The 17373-nt window shown below is 36.6% G+C and overlaps 1 protein-coding gene across 7 annotated transcripts; it reads left to right on the forward strand.

Annotated features, from left to right (window-relative positions):
- Nucleotides 1-11878: 11878 nt before the first annotated feature.
- On the forward strand, nucleotides 11879-17024 carry LOC116929797 (protein enabled). Of its 7 annotated transcripts, none has more exons than XM_032937116.2 (9): nucleotides 11879-12026; nucleotides 13006-13057; nucleotides 13811-13976; nucleotides 14032-14187; nucleotides 14250-14350; nucleotides 14417-14840; nucleotides 14910-15086; nucleotides 15712-15955; nucleotides 16015-17024. In XM_032937116.2, exons 2-9 carry the CDS (start codon nucleotides 13053-13055, stop codon nucleotides 16041-16043), a joined length of 1302 nt encoding a protein of 433 aa, XP_032793007.1. In that variant the 5' UTR covers nucleotides 11879-12026; nucleotides 13006-13052; the 3' UTR covers nucleotides 16044-17024. The 7 variants fall into 7 exon arrangements, with proteins under 7 accessions (XP_032793007.1, XP_032793008.1, XP_032793005.1 ...); XM_032937117.2 differs by lacking the exon at nucleotides 11879-12026 and adding an exon at nucleotides 12489-12641; XM_032937114.2 differs by lacking the exon at nucleotides 11879-12026 and adding an exon at nucleotides 12498-12736.
- Nucleotides 17025-17373: the final 349 nt, after the last annotated feature.

Consider the following 17373-nt stretch of genomic DNA (forward strand, 5'->3'; position numbering starts at 1 on the left):
TAGCTTATGATGGCTTAAGTGCACCTTGATATCCTTTATGGAGTTCACTTGAACCCTTTTTTTACACGAGGGACAATTAAACATGTTGGCAGCACTAGTTATTAAATGTCACTTATAATCAATTAATCCAAAGCGCAATTACAAGCATACTATCACATAAAACAACGAGCTAGCATTTTAAAATAATGTACAGTATCCTGCACAAAAATCCGAACACCGATTTAATTTTTTAAAGCCACCTATTGGCGGGCTAGCGGTTTTTTTTGGTTTTTTTTAAGGGGGAGGGTAGACGGGGTGATGGACACGACAGGGTAGGGTTGGGTAAGTCTAGACATAAAAAAAATGCCTTAAGGTATTACGCTTTAAGGCAAGTTACAGGTCAGGACATTTTTGCAACCCCCAGGGTGGTGTGTTTTTTTAAACAACAGTTGGAAATTTCGGGCTTGGGCTTGGTAATGTTGCTTACCAAAACAATTTAGTTTATGTTCCAGCTGCCTGTGAATGTTTACGTCGTTGTCAATGGCGTAGGTGTACCCTTTCTGAATGTGATGCTGGAGATCGGTGTTCGATTCCAGATGAGGTGATGAATTATTGTAGATAGCTTACGAGAAATTCTCGTTCATATATAAAACAAATTTTCATCGAGCAATATGTTTTTTTTTTTGTTTATTAAATAACTTAAAAAAATAATAATTCACTTCGTTCTAAAAAAAATAATATTCCCAGCATATGCGAATGAAGAATATTATAAAGATACCAAATATATTGTAATTCTTTATCGGGAATCGAACACTGACCTCCGGCATGGCAATCAGAGGCTCTACGCATATGCCATCGGTATCGACAAATTTGTGCACAGGCAGCTGTGTAATTTATTTTGGGTAAGGAATATTACACAGCCTAAATCCAACATTTCCAACTGTCGTTTAAAAAAAACACATCACCCTGGGAGTTGCAAAAATGTCCCGACCTGTTACTTGCCTTAAAGCGTAATACCTTAAGGCATAAAAAAAAATTTTAGACTTACCCAACCCTGCCCTATGTGTCCATCACCCCGTCTACCCTCCCTCTTAAAGAAAAACAAACAAAAAACCCTTTACCCCGCCAATAGGTGGCTTTAAAAAATTAAATTGGTGTTCGGATTTTTGTACAGGATACTGTACAATGATGTATGGTCACACAAACGATTCCTTGCTCCAGGCAGTAGAGGGGAGGGAACAGATAATTTTTTTATAAGCCGTTGCTGGAAAATTCTTTGTTTTCTAAAAGGAAACCTGATGTTTAGAATTTTTCAAAACATGCCCATGTTTACCTATTTCAAAGCAGCGCTTCTCTGAGAGCAGATTTTTACTGTTCTTCCAAATAATTTCGACAAAGTTTAACGAATTCTTAGAATCATTATCCTCTTGATACACGAATCCTTTTTCTATCATGCGTTTACCTTACGTGAGGGCAGTTTGTATGAATATGGAATAATACATCTTTCCACAGCCTAGGTATTCCAGGTCCAAATCATTTATCTACGTCATATAATTACTGTATTTTTGTATATTCTTTAAAAAACGCGTTTTCCCGTAAGTTTCTCTCAGCTGTTCAGAAACTCTGTGTAGTTACTATAGATTTGGTGCCCTTCGTTTGCCTTCGTTATTCAAAGAGATATCAGTTCTGGCATGGCTGTTGAAGGAGACTTTGGGAGGTAACTCCAAAACAGCAATGCTGGTACTTTTACCTGTAGTAGACTATCCACATTCCGGTACTCCTTGGTAAAAACGCTTATACGAAAGCCTTTATTGAAAAAAAACGTAATTTATTTAAACAGGCCAGTAAAAATGTAAATGCTGGGCGCGTTGTCAACTCGAAAACATATTCGTACAAACCCAATATTTTTAAGCAAAAAATACGAAAAATACAAGAAAATACAAAAAAATATAAAAATAAACAAAAATAAAAATATATATATAAATTATAAATCCAGAATAGTTATACTTAATATATTGAGATTCTCATATGGGAACAGTTATGATCCTAACTGAAATAGGTAAATAGAAGAACCCTACCGTAAAATAAGATATACGCCGAAAAATAAGTTTTTTTGACAAAATTTTGAAGTGGACCCAACATATGCCTTCAAACTGTAACAGGTCATCGCGGTCAGCGCGATCTTCGCGTCAAACTGGCACAGGTCAACAATAACATTACATCAAAGCTTATCTCGCGTCCAAGAATTGAATTTCGAAATTTTTTTTGGGTCGGGTGGGTCGGGATTTCGGTAAATCTGGGCGCCCCGCGCCCCGCACCCCACAATCATTTTTATTGACGAACCGTCAATGACGGTTTAGGCATGGTCTATAACAACACAGTCTTCATCTGTCCAAGGAAACAGATCCGTTTAGATTGTCGGTCAAAAACGGATCCTCCAAGTGGTGGGGAACGGAAATGTTTCCGATCACTCTGCGTACGGCTTATTCCGATTCGTTTCCGTTCAACATAGTCTCCGTGGCGGACGTTCCAATTTTTTTTTTATTGTTTAGCTAGTTGTCATTATTTACGTATATTGTTTTTGTTTTTTTCTTTTGATTTGGTTTTAAAGTTAGTTGTATTTGTGTTTGTATTTTTAAAATCTATATACATGTTTAAAAAGAATAAACTTTTTTTGTGAAAAAAAATTTGCTGTAATTTATTTCTTTTAGAACCACGAAACAAATTTTGCATTAGAACAGAAGTAAGAATATATTATTATTTGATAGGTAATATTAATGAATTTCTTACCATTCAACGAATTTTATTTAGGATTAGTGAAATGCATGAAATTTTTACAGTGTTACTCAGCCAAAGCTTTAAATTTGCATTCAGTGTGTTGGCTGCGTTTTCCATCCACGTTGGGAAGTACACTTTTTTATTAAGAAGGTAATCTATTGTGGCATTGTAAAAAAATTAACACATTTATCAGACAGGTAACTTATTTCACAAAATTTTAATGTTATAGCCCTGACATCACTCTTTTATTTTCCATTTTCCAGGTATCGGAATCCCACTAGGTTGACCGGAGCAACAACCAACAATTGAATAGTCAATTAGAAAGCAACCTTCTAAGCCTTGCATCAATAACTAAGAATAAACCATTAAAGCTAATAAGGTATTTTTCAATGTAAAAATGTAATTAAATAATGAAATAATCAAAACAATTTGTTCATGTCACTCTTCACTCATTGTATTTGCTTTATGTTGTTTATGAATAAAACACTTGCTGCTTACTCTTTAAAACACATTGAGTTTTTATTTAAAATGTACTTGTGTTTACATACATTCTTGGTAATTTAAAACGTTGGAATAATAATAATGAGAAGTTATAATTAAAATTTGAATTACGCCCGTCAAAGGAGTCTCTTATGAAGGCGTTGTTTGTTTGAAAACATCGTCCCTTGCAAAATGATGTTAACGGGTCATTCCACGCCAAAACATCCAGAGCTCGTTGCGACCATCTCACGGATTTTGATAATTTTTGGTGGGTGGATTCTTTATAGTTAGAAAATAAGGTATGCCAAAGGATTTTACCCAAATATTATTCGTTCGGATGATATTTGGGTTCAAAGTTTCGATTTTTTCAAAAAAGTTGAAAATTGGGTATTGAGCGCAATAATTTTTAAAACCGATTTGAACTAAAGAATCAATTTTTTTAATGATTAGAATATAAAAAGGGTATAGAAAACTTAATTTTAAGACCATTTCGACCTTTATCAGAAGTTATTATCCCCCCAACGTCATCAGTTAAAAAAAATGAGTTTTTGACAACTTTCATAAGCTTTTTGAGGGTCTTAGAATCATTGTAGGTGTATGATTTTTCTACCAAGTATAGTTCATGGTAAAGACATTTGACTGAAGAAGAAGGTTTCAAAGTTCCCTTCCTAGGGATGAATTCATTCCAACGCTTCAATAACTTTCCATCCATAGGTGCACTAAACATGGTAATTTTATCAAGATATTTCAGGTAATCTGGGAAACCAGATTTACATACGGGGACATAACAACGGTTCGGCATCTTCTTTGACCTATTGCAAGGAAATGTTAAAATATTAGATTAAGAGAAAATAGCACTGCATAAGATTTGGGGATTCACATATCATGCTCATAGTGTCATTTACATCGAATAAAAACAAATAAACTAGAGCTGATGACATGAGATATTGAAAAATAGATAAACAACACGAATTAATTTGTAATTATTTTAGCTTAAAACCAATTTTTTGGATGATTAAACTACGAACTGAGACCACTCAGCCGTCCCTCTCCATGGTTTACGCGGCAAAATGATGACTAACCCGGGTAGTCAGCGCCTCTAGCGGATGCCCCAAAATTTTCTCAAGGTTTAGCAGACGAGACGAGAAAAACAGCCCTAGCAGACGACAGTTCTTCGACCTCCAGTTTATAGATTAAGGTTTAGGAGTCAAAAATTTTTATATTCGAAATTTTTATTCGTTATTCTTTTTTTTTGTTATTTTTTAAATATTTTTTTATTTGCGAAACGACTAACATTTTCTGTTATCCCACTATTACATTTTATCGATAGTGGTAGTTATATTGCTAAGGCAATAGAACAAGGGCGATGCGCGTACCTTTTTTTTACGAACGCACCTTACTATGTTAAGAGAGAAATTGCGACTGGTGGCCATGTTTGTATCTCGATACAAACATGGCTTCTAGCCGCAAAAGCTATCTTAAAACCATATGGTGCGTTCGAAAAACAAGGGGGGTACGCGCTTCGCTCTTGCTCTATTAGGGCATGGGATAGAGAATCTAGGGTTCTGAAGTTCAAGTCCCGGCGCTGATTCGCTTTTATTTTACAGTGAATTTAATTTTTGGCTTCATTTGCTGAAGAAAATGTACATTTTTAATTATTTAAGGGTTAATAGAGTTTTTTTGTAAGAAAGCACGAAAAACATGTAAAAAAACATCTAAAAAAGTTTCACAAAATTTTGCAAATCTGGAAAATAAAAAAAAAAATATGAAAAAATATGAAAAAATACGAGAAAATATAAAAAAATTTAAAAAAATATGAAAAAATACAAAAAGTATGAAAAAATACAAAAAATATGAAAAAATACGAAATATATTAAAAAATATATATATTTTTTTAATTCGTACACCAAAATGACGAGTCGACAACCCCCCGGCTGGAAGGATCTGTAAATTCCTAAAGCTTGTTCGAATGGTTGCTGGAAAAAAAAGCTGAAATGGTTGTAGCGACAAGTCACGTGAAAAATGGTCTTGTGCGAATCCAAGGGCTCGAAAGTACAATTCATGATATCAACGATTTCCTAGGGGAGGTAGAAAATAAGAATGGTTCTAAATGGAAAACAATGACACAAGCTGAATTGAAACCTATCGAAGCCAAGCAAGCTCTTTCCAATCGTAACCTTTCTACAGTTTCTAGTTAGGGGCTGTCCATAAAGTATGTCACGCTCAAGGGGGGGGGGGGAGGTCTTCGCTGTTGTGACGGGTTGTGACGGGGGGGGGGGGGGCTGTTCTAGAAAATGTGACGTCACAAGCCAAATTGCTCGAGGGAATCCGAGAGGATAACAGCTGGGGTGCAAATTTAGTCATTTCGCTAAGCCATTGTAGTAGCAATGGATCTAACCGAGTCTTACGAATCCCTAAAAAAAGCATTTGCTAAGGCTTATCCTAGTAAAAGCAAACAAATTGCTCAAAAAGAGATCAACAAAGTTTGGAATGATTTAAAATCAGACAAACCAAATTTATTGGAAAATTTAAGTCAACTATTAAACAAATATGAGTCGATAGCGTTGGAATCGAAGGGCAAACACATGCTTTTTTGGTCAAAGCAGACATCTAAATCTGTTAAAAAACCAGATCCCATTGAACAACCCATTTCCCTGGAATTCGAACCATCATCGTCCCAATTTGATGAGCCGACTGATTTTGCAGAAATAGTTGAGCCCACGCCATCTTCACCTTTAGCTGTTGTGGAAAATAAGTCTGTTATTTCACAAACATTAAGGACCAAAAGACAAGACGAACTTAGATGTGAAATTGATCTGTTAAATGGAGATTTGGTTGGATTGATGAAGCGAAAAAATACTGGCCATATTACTGATGCACAAGAGGACAGTGTTTCGGATTTTCTAAATTTGCCGGATTTGACTCAAATCCAAATCATTGCGTATGTTTTGAAATCCGTTCCAAATCCTAAGCTCAAAAAAATCAGCAAAATCCAATCCAAATCAAATCCAAATCCAAATAATTTTAAATTTGAGAAAATCCGATCCAAATCCGATCCAAATCCGATCCAAATCCAATCCAATTCACAATCAATTGTTAATTTTATGATTGCAACATGTAACACATAGTTACATACAAGTTCTTCTACATATTTCTGTGTCAAGGTAAAAATTTTTTAAATTTCCTTTTAATTTTTTTTACTTTAATCCCTAATTTAATATCAAATAAAAACCCAAGACTTAATTGGATTAGTTTACTTTTTAATAGAAGTTTTGCAAAAAAGTCTGTTCGACTTTTGATTTCTTACAAAATCCATATTTTTTTTTTTACTATAATAACAGGTTCCTTTAGATTTCTTAAGTTGGATTTAATCTTTTTATTTCTGAGTATTCTGACTGACAATGGTGAAAAGAGAGAGAAAAAAAAGAGTTAGCCACAATTCATCATTTGTGTTTGACAGGAGTCACAGGACTCATAAGTTTCATATTTCGCTTTATGAAAAGCATTTTCGCGAAGAGAGGAGGCTTAATGCGATTTATTTTAGCCGATGCAATGTCCGTGGCGGTGCTAAAGACCCGTTCGATCTCTCCTCCCGAAGCGGGCACCCCGAAGAGCTCCCTTGCTATCAAAGCCAACAACGGGAATCGATGGGCGTTTACTTTCCAATAACCCAAGGGACTAAAGCGCAAGTCAGAAGGACAATCATTGTCAGGAGAATGATTGTCCTTAGGATGGATATTGTCAGGATGCAGATATTGTCAGGATGATGATTTTTAGTGACCATAAAATAAAGATATGGCTGCCTAGTGCCTAGTGGAAAAAACGGCTAACTGGTAGCATTCCTTACCTTCTAATAGTTTTAATATACGATGACGAAATCACGAAATTTTTCAAACTAATAAAACGGTAAAGAGTATATGTCTGGTCTTACACACGATGGAGGTAAGAGGATCAAGTGCAGAGTCTGCAGACGACAAGAAAGGTAAATACTAAACAGTGGCTGGGTGGTACAGGAAAAAAATTCTAAATTGGAAAAAAATCCGAAACAAATCTTTATAAAGGATTTGGATTTGATTTGAAAAAATCCGGTTTTTTTTTGTGGGGATCAAATCCGATCCAAATCAAAGCCATTGAAAAATAAGGCAAATCCAAATCCCTTAAAAATCCGGGAGGATTTGGATTTGATTGGATTTGGATTTTGATTTGAAAAAAAAAATCCGAAACACTGCAAGAGGAAGAGCTGAAGTCGAAACAAAAAAAGAAAGAAAGCCTCGAGAGTGAATTGAAAAAGAAAAAGAAAGAACAAGAGAGACAGAAGAAAAGCAGAGCATCCAAACGAGAAAAAATCTCAAAATTGTGTGAAACACATCCCGAAGTAAAAGAAACGTTGAAGTTGAGAGGAAAAACTGGTCGTCTAAGAATTGAAATCGACCAGCCTCTGTTTCTGAAAGCCATTGTTGATATTGCCCTTCACGGGTCTGCCGCCCATGAAAAAAGAAGGTCGGATGTTTATCGCAGCATCAAGACGCTTGATGACCTAACAGATCAACTAAAATCCGATGGATTTATGGTATAAGTTCTGATTTGTTAAGTCTTCTTGTGGCTATAAATATTCAAGGTGAGTAGGAGCGCTGTTTATTTAAGGCTTTTACCAAAGCGCAGTGTTTCTATTGAAGGCAAAAGACATGTGTCTACTGTTCCTGTTCGCTTAATTCGTGCGCAAAATGATCATCATTCCAAACATGTGGACATGTGGTTTTGTTCGGCAACAATAAGGCGTTTAGAAGAATTGGCCTCTCTTCTGGGACCGATAATTGTTACTTTTCTAAGTCAAGACGACAAGGCAAAGGTCCCAATTGGCCTCACTGCTGCCAACAAACAAGCCCCACTTTTAATGCACGTTGAATATCGTGTAACACTCCCAGATCATGACTGGGTTATTGCAGGCAAGCATAAACTTACGCCCTCTGTTTATGCTGGAATTGATATAAAGGAGAATGGAATGGGGAAAATTGAGGCTGTCAGTTATTCAGGACCGACCTACATAGCTATACGCTCGGGGAAACACTGTTCATCAACGGCGCTATCTCATGGATTAGATTTTGAGCGTTTGCTTAGTATACCGGAATTCAAAGTTATTATGAAAGACACTTCAGGGAATGTAAAACCGATGGGCATTACTATTGTTGACGGGGGACCGGATGAAAACCCCAGGTATTTATTTTTTATATTAATGTTGAATTGTATGATGATTATTCAATTATTTTTAGGTATCAAAAAGTTATCGACGTATCAATTCATCACTTTATTCAAAATAATCTTGACGCCTTGTTTGTGGCAACGAATGCCCCAGGCCGTAGTGCTTTCAACAGAGTTGAACGAAGGATGGCTCCCTTAAGTCGAGAGTTGGCTGGTCTTATACTTTCGCACGATCACTATGGAAGTCACTTAGACAGCCAAGGAAAGACCATCGACGAAGAACTTGAGAAACAAAATTTTGAATTTGCTGGCAAAACATTGGCTGAACTCTGGTCACAGGTTGTCATAGATGGCGCTCCAACTATATCCGAATATATTGATCCTGAATTTGGAGAACTGAGAAGCGAAAGGCTACTTTCAAAAGATCTTGATTGGATGGTCGACCACGTTAGAACTAGCCAATATCTAACACAAATTGTCAAGTGTGCAGACATCGATTGCTCTGGCAAAAGAAGAAGCCCATATTTCAGTTTCGTTTCATCAAGATTCCTTCCTCCTCCTTTCCCACTGCAGCAAACTATTGATGGTGTAATCATTACACCTAAACAGATCCTTGGTGATGGAAATAAATTTCCGTCGCTTTCTCTCGCCCTTTCGTCAAATGTTGCTGATCTATTACCAGAAGCGAAAAAAGAATTCAAACGGATCCCCTATGATTTGTTTTGGATAAAGTCTATTTTACCCGACCAAAGTATACTTTATTGTTACTTTACTTTTACTTAATTCAGAGAAGCAAGTATACTGAACTGATCTGTATTTACTTGTAAACTGAATAAATGTTCGGCTTAAATTCCAATGTTGCCAACTGTTGTAATGCAATGTTGCCGTCATTAATTGGTAATATATATTAAATTCGTATATAGATATTGCCAAACATTTGTATGAAGTCATTATTCTGCTAGCTCAGTGGTATAGCACTGGATTGTTAATTAAAAGGTTCAGGGTTCAAATCTAGTTGTCGGAGGTAAATTTGTTATTATATGTTTAGTATTCAGTATATTCAATTGGTTAGGTTAGGTTAGGTTAGGTTACGTTAGGTTAGGTTAGGTTAGGTTACTTTACTAAATTATTACTTTATTATACTATACTTTACTTTACCCACCCAAATCCCCTATTTTCCTCACTTTACTCACTCACTCATATTTTTATTCACTTTACTTTACTAAATTATTACTTTATTATACTATACTTTACTTTACCCACCCAAATCCCCTATTTTCCTCGCTTTGCTCGGGCTCCGTCCCGTTTAGTTTCTTCAGTAGTATAATTATAAGTTAAGTTAAAGAAGATTAAGTTAAGTTAAGTTAGTTAAGTAAAAATATTAAGTATACTTTGGTCGGGTAAAATAGACTTTTACCTTTGTTTTGCCCGTCAGTGCAATCATGTTTAGTCAGTCGGATCTGCAAAATTTGTGGACTTTACTTTGCTTCGCAGAAAATGATGAAAGCGCATTCATCTCACCATCGTAAATCATCTTATGTATCATTAAGTTTATCAAGTGAGCCTTCAAAAATTCGCCCAGTCCGGATAGCCGCAAGAAGACAACGAGAGTTGATGGCTGTCATCGTTAGGGAAGAAGGTGAAGAGGATGTGGAAAGGTTTGAAGAAGAAGAACTGGATTTATCAAATATCTCGCTTCCTACAAAAATGGCCGAAAAAAACAGCGGATTGCTGCCAGTGTTCGATATTGAAGAATATTTAAGTATTCCATGGGAAGATGAGAAGGTTTAATTATGAATTTGAATGTCAAAAAACTGAAAATTAAGAACTGAATTTCAAAAATAAACACGGATTTAAAAAGAAAAATTATTGTCCTATTGGGGGAGGGGTCTCAAATTTGTGACGTACTTTTTTAGGGGGGGGGGGGTAAAACTTTTGTGACAGCTAGTGACAAGGGGGAGAGGAGGGGGTAAAAAAGTGAAAAAAATGCGTGACATACTTAATGGACAGCCCCTTACATAGATCATCAACAGCCATACCTATTCTTGTGTAAAAAGTGCTTTACTTCTTGTTTCTAATAACGTCCTTGCCAAGGAGTCGCCGACTCTTTTTCTCGAGGTTAAATCCTTGAGAAAAAGTGGAAAAAGGGGTAGAAATAAGGAAATTTAGGGAAATAACGGAAATTTAGGGAAATCACGAAAATGCAAGGAAATTACGCAAATAAAAATAAATGTCCTTAAAGCTTCCGATAAAGTGTTCTGGATAATGATTTAGTTAATTTAAAAAAATTCAGGTTTATTACAGGTGAATTACTCGTGGACTGTTGGTAATTTCGTATATGTTTTTACAAAACGCCATTATTTGTAGGGCTCGGCCCCGGTTCTTGAAACCTGGGTTACCCGCGGATCGTCGCCAAAAATAGTCGCGCATGGGCGATCCGGGTAGCCTATTTGCCAAGATGGGTAGGCTGGACAGATTTGATGGGTAAATCGGGTATAACCACCGCCATCTTGGAAAATGGCGGCTCGGATGGTGCCAAGTTTTAAAAAGAGGGAGGGAGCAATAAAGTTTGTTTCTTGGGATGCCATCTTGCGGCAGAAATTGAAAGCGCGTGATAGCTTTCGGAAAAAAACGGGTAGTCGGGGAAAAAACAGAGTAATGGGAAAAAAATCGGGGTTAGCCGGGTTTTGAAACCGGGTAATGGAACCGGGACTCGAAATTGCGTTACCCACGTAAAACCCGGGTAGGTAGTGGGCACAAAGTCTCAAGAAGAGAAATCACGGAAGAATAGGGAAATCGTGGAAATTTAAGGAAAAGTACAGGAATTGCGGAAATTTGCGGTGTTTTGGGAAACATTAGAAATTAGGAAAATTTGCTGAAATCATGAAAATAAAAAAAAAAAAAGGAAATACGGAAAAATTTCTCGAGGTTCACCCTGGAAAAGAGTGGGCGACCCCTCGCTCCTTGCAGGGTCCTGTGTCTAAAACAATGTTTTCACCGCTCAATTTTGGTAAAAATACCGTGGGGCTCGTGGTGTGCTCAAATTACCCGCCATCTATTTAGCTAAATGGGTCGACGATCGGGAAGAATCATTGCTGCATCGAATGTTGCGATGATCTTCGAATATTTGCCAGCGTTGAAACGTATATAAACGAATAGCTGGTGAGTACAAAAAAAGAAGTTTTGTGTCATGGCGATAGCATTATTATTGGTGGACGCTTCACCCTGTTTGAGTCTTCTCTAAATCTACGTCTAAATCTACGTCGTCATATGTTTTCGCAATTTCGTAAAAACACGTTATAGTGCGTACATTCTGGTGTTTTCTACATGGCGAAAGACAGATAAGCCATTTACATTGGACCCATATAAAATCGCTAGATAACCTAGCTACCACAGATAACTTGAAACGATAAAACAAGATCATTTGTTTTAGTAAACGGAACCAAGTACAGTCAACCGCAAGTGGCATACATAAAAACAGCAACCAGTTCCGGTTATGAAACGCCTCAGTAACGACACTCAAAGTAATAAAGTCTACTTGTACGTATGTGCAGTTGAATTTTCCCAGATTCACAATCTCTTAAGCTAAGGTAGGCAGGAAACTCCATGTATTATCAAAACACTTATCAACACTTTGCTACTCTCAACATTAATTAAACGTTGGTAGTTTATTGGAAATCCGTTATTATAATTCTTTGTTTAATTGTCCCGTCGTGAAGGTGAGCCCTTGGGATCAATTAATGTTTGTTAGAATTAAATCAGCTTACCAATATGCAAGGAACAAAATTTCCAATTTGGTAATGTCTACGGAAAACTGTCAATTGATTTTATCCCTAGATTTAGCTCCTGGGATGGGAATGCGACCACAGCAGTACAATATTTAAATGTAGTTGAATCGTCCAGAGTCCAGACACATTGAATAAAAAAAAAGTGGACGTTTCGATGAACTACATGTATAGCATCAAATTCGAGTTCAAATTTTCCAACTTCCGAATTGTATATTTGAATTTTACAATATTTAACATTTCAAAATGTTCATTTCTCTAGTCTCCACTTCACAATCCGAATCGGTAGATTTGCAAGATTTGCAAATCGCAATTTCGCATTCGCTACTGAGTAAGTGAGTACTGACTAGCGACTACTCACTACTGACTGAGTAGTGACTGTTCCATCTTCCAGAATAAAAAATAGTGGAGCTACCTAAGGTTTGTAGCATTAGTTTAACATGGCGCATTGTTGGCTTTAAGTGACAGCTTGAGGGAGTGGTACTTGATATTGACAAACGACATTGTGGTTATTAGTAAGTTATTTCTATAGTTTACTTATGAAAACCTTATATGGATACTATTGAGGCGTTAAACTGTACCAATGTGGGGCCACGTTAAGCATTTTCGTGCAAAACCGCAGTACAAAGCCCTTGTCAAGTAAAGTGTTTCAGCAGAAATCTTGTTTTCCCATAACTAAATTTGTTGATGAACAATTAGCATCTTTACTTTTTGCCTGAAATAATAATTAATTTTTCTTGTAAAATAGTTCTTCAAATATTTTAAAATTTTTTTGTGTTTGCAGATACTTTTTCTCATCTAATTCATGTTACCGGATAACCAACACTGAAAATGAGGTACGTGAACTGATTTGATAGCTGTCGTGTAGCTTTCCTCTTTTAAATTTTGCATGAATTTTCCTTAAGTAGGATTTTTTTACTGAGGGCTTCAGTACTGCCAACAGCTAGATTGATAAGAGATATATCATCTGTATATTTCTCAAAAATGAGTTTGCATATTTAATATGGGGTCAATAATGTGAGCTATTGTTATACGACCTTCCTTATGCAGTGTTTCTTTTTAAAATGACTTTCAAAATTGTAGTAAATAATTATAATGAATTCAGTTTGCTAACTTTTTCTGAAATTAGCAAGGAGGAAATAAGGGAAGTTTATTGATCTGCACAGGCTTGTATTGATCGCCGTACGCGCGCTCTCTGCGCTCAACCGTGCCAGTTGTGCACATTCGAGGGCAAGCTATAGCATATTCTTCTCACCGGAGATGTCAGTCTAAATTCTCCGCGCAGCGTCTTAACTTCCTCTTCCCTCGCTGTTGTTTACCCTAGTATAGAATATTGTGAGGGTTTTACATTTATCCTGCTGTGTTTCCTGAATGGATCTTCTGGAGCATAATGACTGTTTTATAGAGGCACAGTAAAGTCCCACTGTTAATGTACTTTTTACTTCGCAGGGAATAGAATTTTTATTTCATAATATTTTTTAAACATAAAAAAAAAATCTTTTGTGGTTAAGATCTTTAATCTACAGGGAAAAATCAGAGCTAATGTCCAAAACTCTTAAACTTCTAGTAATTATTTTTCCTAATTCCAGTGAGGTAAGCATAGCTTCAGCTCGTGCTTCGGTTATGGTGTATGACGACACGAACAAACGTTGGATTCCAAGTGGCTCATCGTCCGGTCTTTCGAAGGTGCATATTTATCACCACCAAATCAATAATTCTTTCCGTGTCGTCGGAAGAAAGCTTCAAGACCACGAAGTATTCCAATAATTTTACTTTGTTTTATTTGTTTTAACAAATTTGATTGACTTAGGTCGTAATCAATTGTGCCCTCGTACGTGGGTTGAAGTACAATCAAGCTACTCCTACTTTCCATCAGTGGCGTGATAGTAAACAAGTTTACGGCCTTAATTTTAGTAGTAAAGATGATGCTGATGCATTTGCTGTTGCTATGCTTCGCTCATTGGAGGTAATTGTAATTGTAAATGATCACATGTAAACTACAACTAAGGTAACATTATATCGAAACAGACGATGAACAGCAGTGTTCCTCGTTCTACACCTCCGCAAATTCCTCAGGCTATTTATCAAGCACCCAACGGACCCGGATTTGAAGAAGAAAATACTTACATGTTAGACCTGTCGTTATATTTTACCCCACAAGTAACGAATCTAATATGCAACTTTGTGTTCAATAGAGTTCAGCAAGAAAGACGGTTATCACAACAACAACAGCAAGGACTGAATCATTCTACCAGTAACCCTGCAATGCAACCAATGAATACACAATCTGTTGGCCATCAGAGAAATAATTCTGCTCCATTAGCTCCTCCTTTGCCTGCCGGTCCCCCAGCCCCTCCTCCTCCACCGCCGCCTGCCCCTGTGTTGCCGGGAGGTCCAGTTCCTCCTCCTGCACCCCCTCTTGCTCCACCGGTTCCATCTATGATATTGAATAGCGCTCAACTTGCCCAGCCGACTGGTGGATCATCCCCAATCGGTGCGGGCGGGCCACCGCCTCCACCACCTCCGCCACCTGGTCTTGGAAGATCTTTGAGCAACGATGGTGATCCTGGATCTCTCGCAAATGCCCTCAAAAATGCTAAGCTGAAGAGGAGCAACAAGGTTTGTAAATTTCCTTCTTTCTTTTTTTAAAATACCTTTTATTAAATTAATCATTTTCTCTTTTAAAAGCAGTCAGCAGAGAGCAGCAGCAGTAGCAGTAGTAGCAGCAGTAGTACATACGGTACCATAGGTCGAGGACAAACTGAACGTCCGGGTATAGGCGGAATAGGTTCCATGATGGATGAAATGGCGAAGACGCTTGCTAGACGCCGTGCTGCTGCTGAAAATAAAGACGTGGCTCAACCGGTGAGTCTGTTTTAACATATATTTATTTTTTTTTTTTTTTTTGCTTTATTGGGAAATTAATTCGTTTCTGCTATCGTATTAATATATCTGAAATATCGTAATTTATTTAGTAATTCTGCAGATGTCTTTTAAAGCTAGATGGATTACTTTATTTATTGAGGTTTAACGAAGCCAAAATTTATGTCATCGAGTACATAAGAAAAACTACTATGAAAAACCTAAGCATGTCTGTACAGTAGTGTAACGCCAATAGAATAGTCAAGGTGCGTCATACAATCGTTGGCATCTTTTATAACAATAATGTTACCTATGCAAGTCGTATATATTTTAACTATTCATGCTTAAAGCTACAATAACTTGAGACATGGTAAACTTTACATACATATTTCAGAATTAAAACTTCCTTTCTTCTAAATTGGTTCGAATTTTGCTACAGTTTATTTACATTATTTTGACGTCGTAAAATCCGACCAAAGAACCAACATTCGTTAGCTGTAGATATAAAGTAACTAAATGCATAGCAGTTTTCTAACGCTTCATACTTAGTTCTCATTTAATACTTAGAATCGACTGTAAACTTTGCAGCACCTATTAAAAATTAATTTTTGTTTATTTTCTTTACAAGGATGATATAACCGACAAAAAAAATTTCGGAAACAGTAAAATAAATGGGAGTAGCATATTATCTGTTCCTGGAAGTGGTGATTCCCCTCAAGGAAATAGGAAACGAAGTGGATCTACCGGGGAAGAGTCTAATGGCCGTATAGGTAACGGTTCTGACGTCACGCTCGATTTCGATCTTCTTAAGCAAGAATTGGTATTGGAAATCCGAAAAGAAATGAATAGAGTCAAACAGGAAATTATCGAAGGTAATCTTATCACGAAATTTTTATGAGTGTTTTGTCTTGAACTTTCTTATGTTCCATAGTAATTCGACAAGAATTAGGTCGGCGATAAAGAGTGCAGAGGAACCCACGAAAAGTTTTAATTTTTTTCACCAGTTTTATCATTTCATTTACTGTATCTTGGCCCTCCCTTAAAAGAATCGCGCATATTTAATCCCAACACTGCTTAATTCTTTCTACTCGTTTTTTATGACGTTCCATAACGTTCGTCGGAACTCTACCGACAATTTCTTCTGAGTTGACTCCCTAGCTGACGTACTTTGAACAAGTTTGAATTGAATAGTCCAGCCGATGTTGAATGTCTTCTAGTGATAACGTGAAAGTTTCATTTCATTTTGATGGCGGAATTTGATTAACCCTATTCTCCTAATTAGTAAAACACAAAAGCCATACTATTTTGCTGTCGGTCAACTATTCTGGCGTCGTTGCCCAGTCTGTTTTCTTTCTTTTTTTTTCCCCTTTTTTTTTTTTTTGCATTGAAAGATATTTTCTGCCCTTGAATGAATATGAACGAGGTTCCGCCATAAGTGTGTTTTACAGCGTAACCCCTTCAATCTCAACATTTTTTTTACTGCAATATTGTTTTATCCTTAAAACGTTTTCTTTGTGTCAATTAAAGCTATCATGGCAAAGAAAACCTAATTGGGCTGTTCCGTATACCGATTTAAAAGTTTCACCAACGAAATAAATTATGTTATACCCCTAAATGATCCTCCGTTGCTTTGCTAGTTTTCAACATTTTGTTCTTCAATTTTCAACGCCTTTGCCTCGAGATCATAAGTTGATTATGTTATCGACTTCAGCACCTCAAAGAATTCCATTCGCGATGTTTTTTGAAGACCAAATTATACCTTTTCAAGACGATGAAACGTATTAATCACTTCATTCCAACTTTTATTTCGTTGGAATTCTTCTTGTCGTTTTGTAAGCTTTAAAGTGTGCATTGTCATGATACTGTAGTCTGTTGTGTAAATCTCAATTGATTACTCAATGACTTTGAGAGGTGAATAAAAACATGATTTTCTGCCCTTCACTGGATTGCGACAAATAGTAGTTTTTGTCCAGCAGGTTATTGGCTGTTTGTTTTTTTCAGTTGAACTTCCAAATCTTCAGCGGGCCATTTCTATTCACTGTTCTGCAGTGTTCTCTCGAATAAAACTTTCGAATAAAATTTCGAATAGGATAACGCAAAAATTCGAATATTGTCACACGAGTTGTATTTGAACAAGAACAAATGAATACAACAAGTGATGACTTAAATCTAAACAATGGTTTAACTCGAACAAAAAGGGATAACCATTACCAAAAGTTGGAGAAGCATCTGAAGACCTCTAGGGAAACCAGGGAACTCCTCTAACGAAGCCCAGCTCCGGGAGCTCACC

The sequence above is a fragment of the Daphnia magna genome, linkage group LG8, assembly GCF_020631705.1.
Source record: "Daphnia magna isolate NIES linkage group LG8, ASM2063170v1.1, whole genome shotgun sequence".
Classification (NCBI taxonomy): Eukaryota; Metazoa; Arthropoda; class Branchiopoda; order Diplostraca; family Daphniidae; genus Daphnia; species Daphnia magna.

Bases quoted from the DNA above. Each gene is read 5' to 3' on its own strand.
- LOC116929797 (XM_032937113.2), top strand. From the start codon at position 13,593: ATGGATCTTCTGGAGCATAATGACTGTTTTATAGAGGCACA. The intron at 15,087-15,711 runs GTGAGTCTGTTT...TTTCTTTACAAG, and splicing joins ATAAAGACGTGGCTCAACCG to GATGATATAACCGACAAAAA. The intron at 15,956-16,014 runs GTAATCTTATCA...TATGTTCCATAG, and splicing joins CAAACAGGAAATTATCGAAG to TAATTCGACAAGAATTAGGT.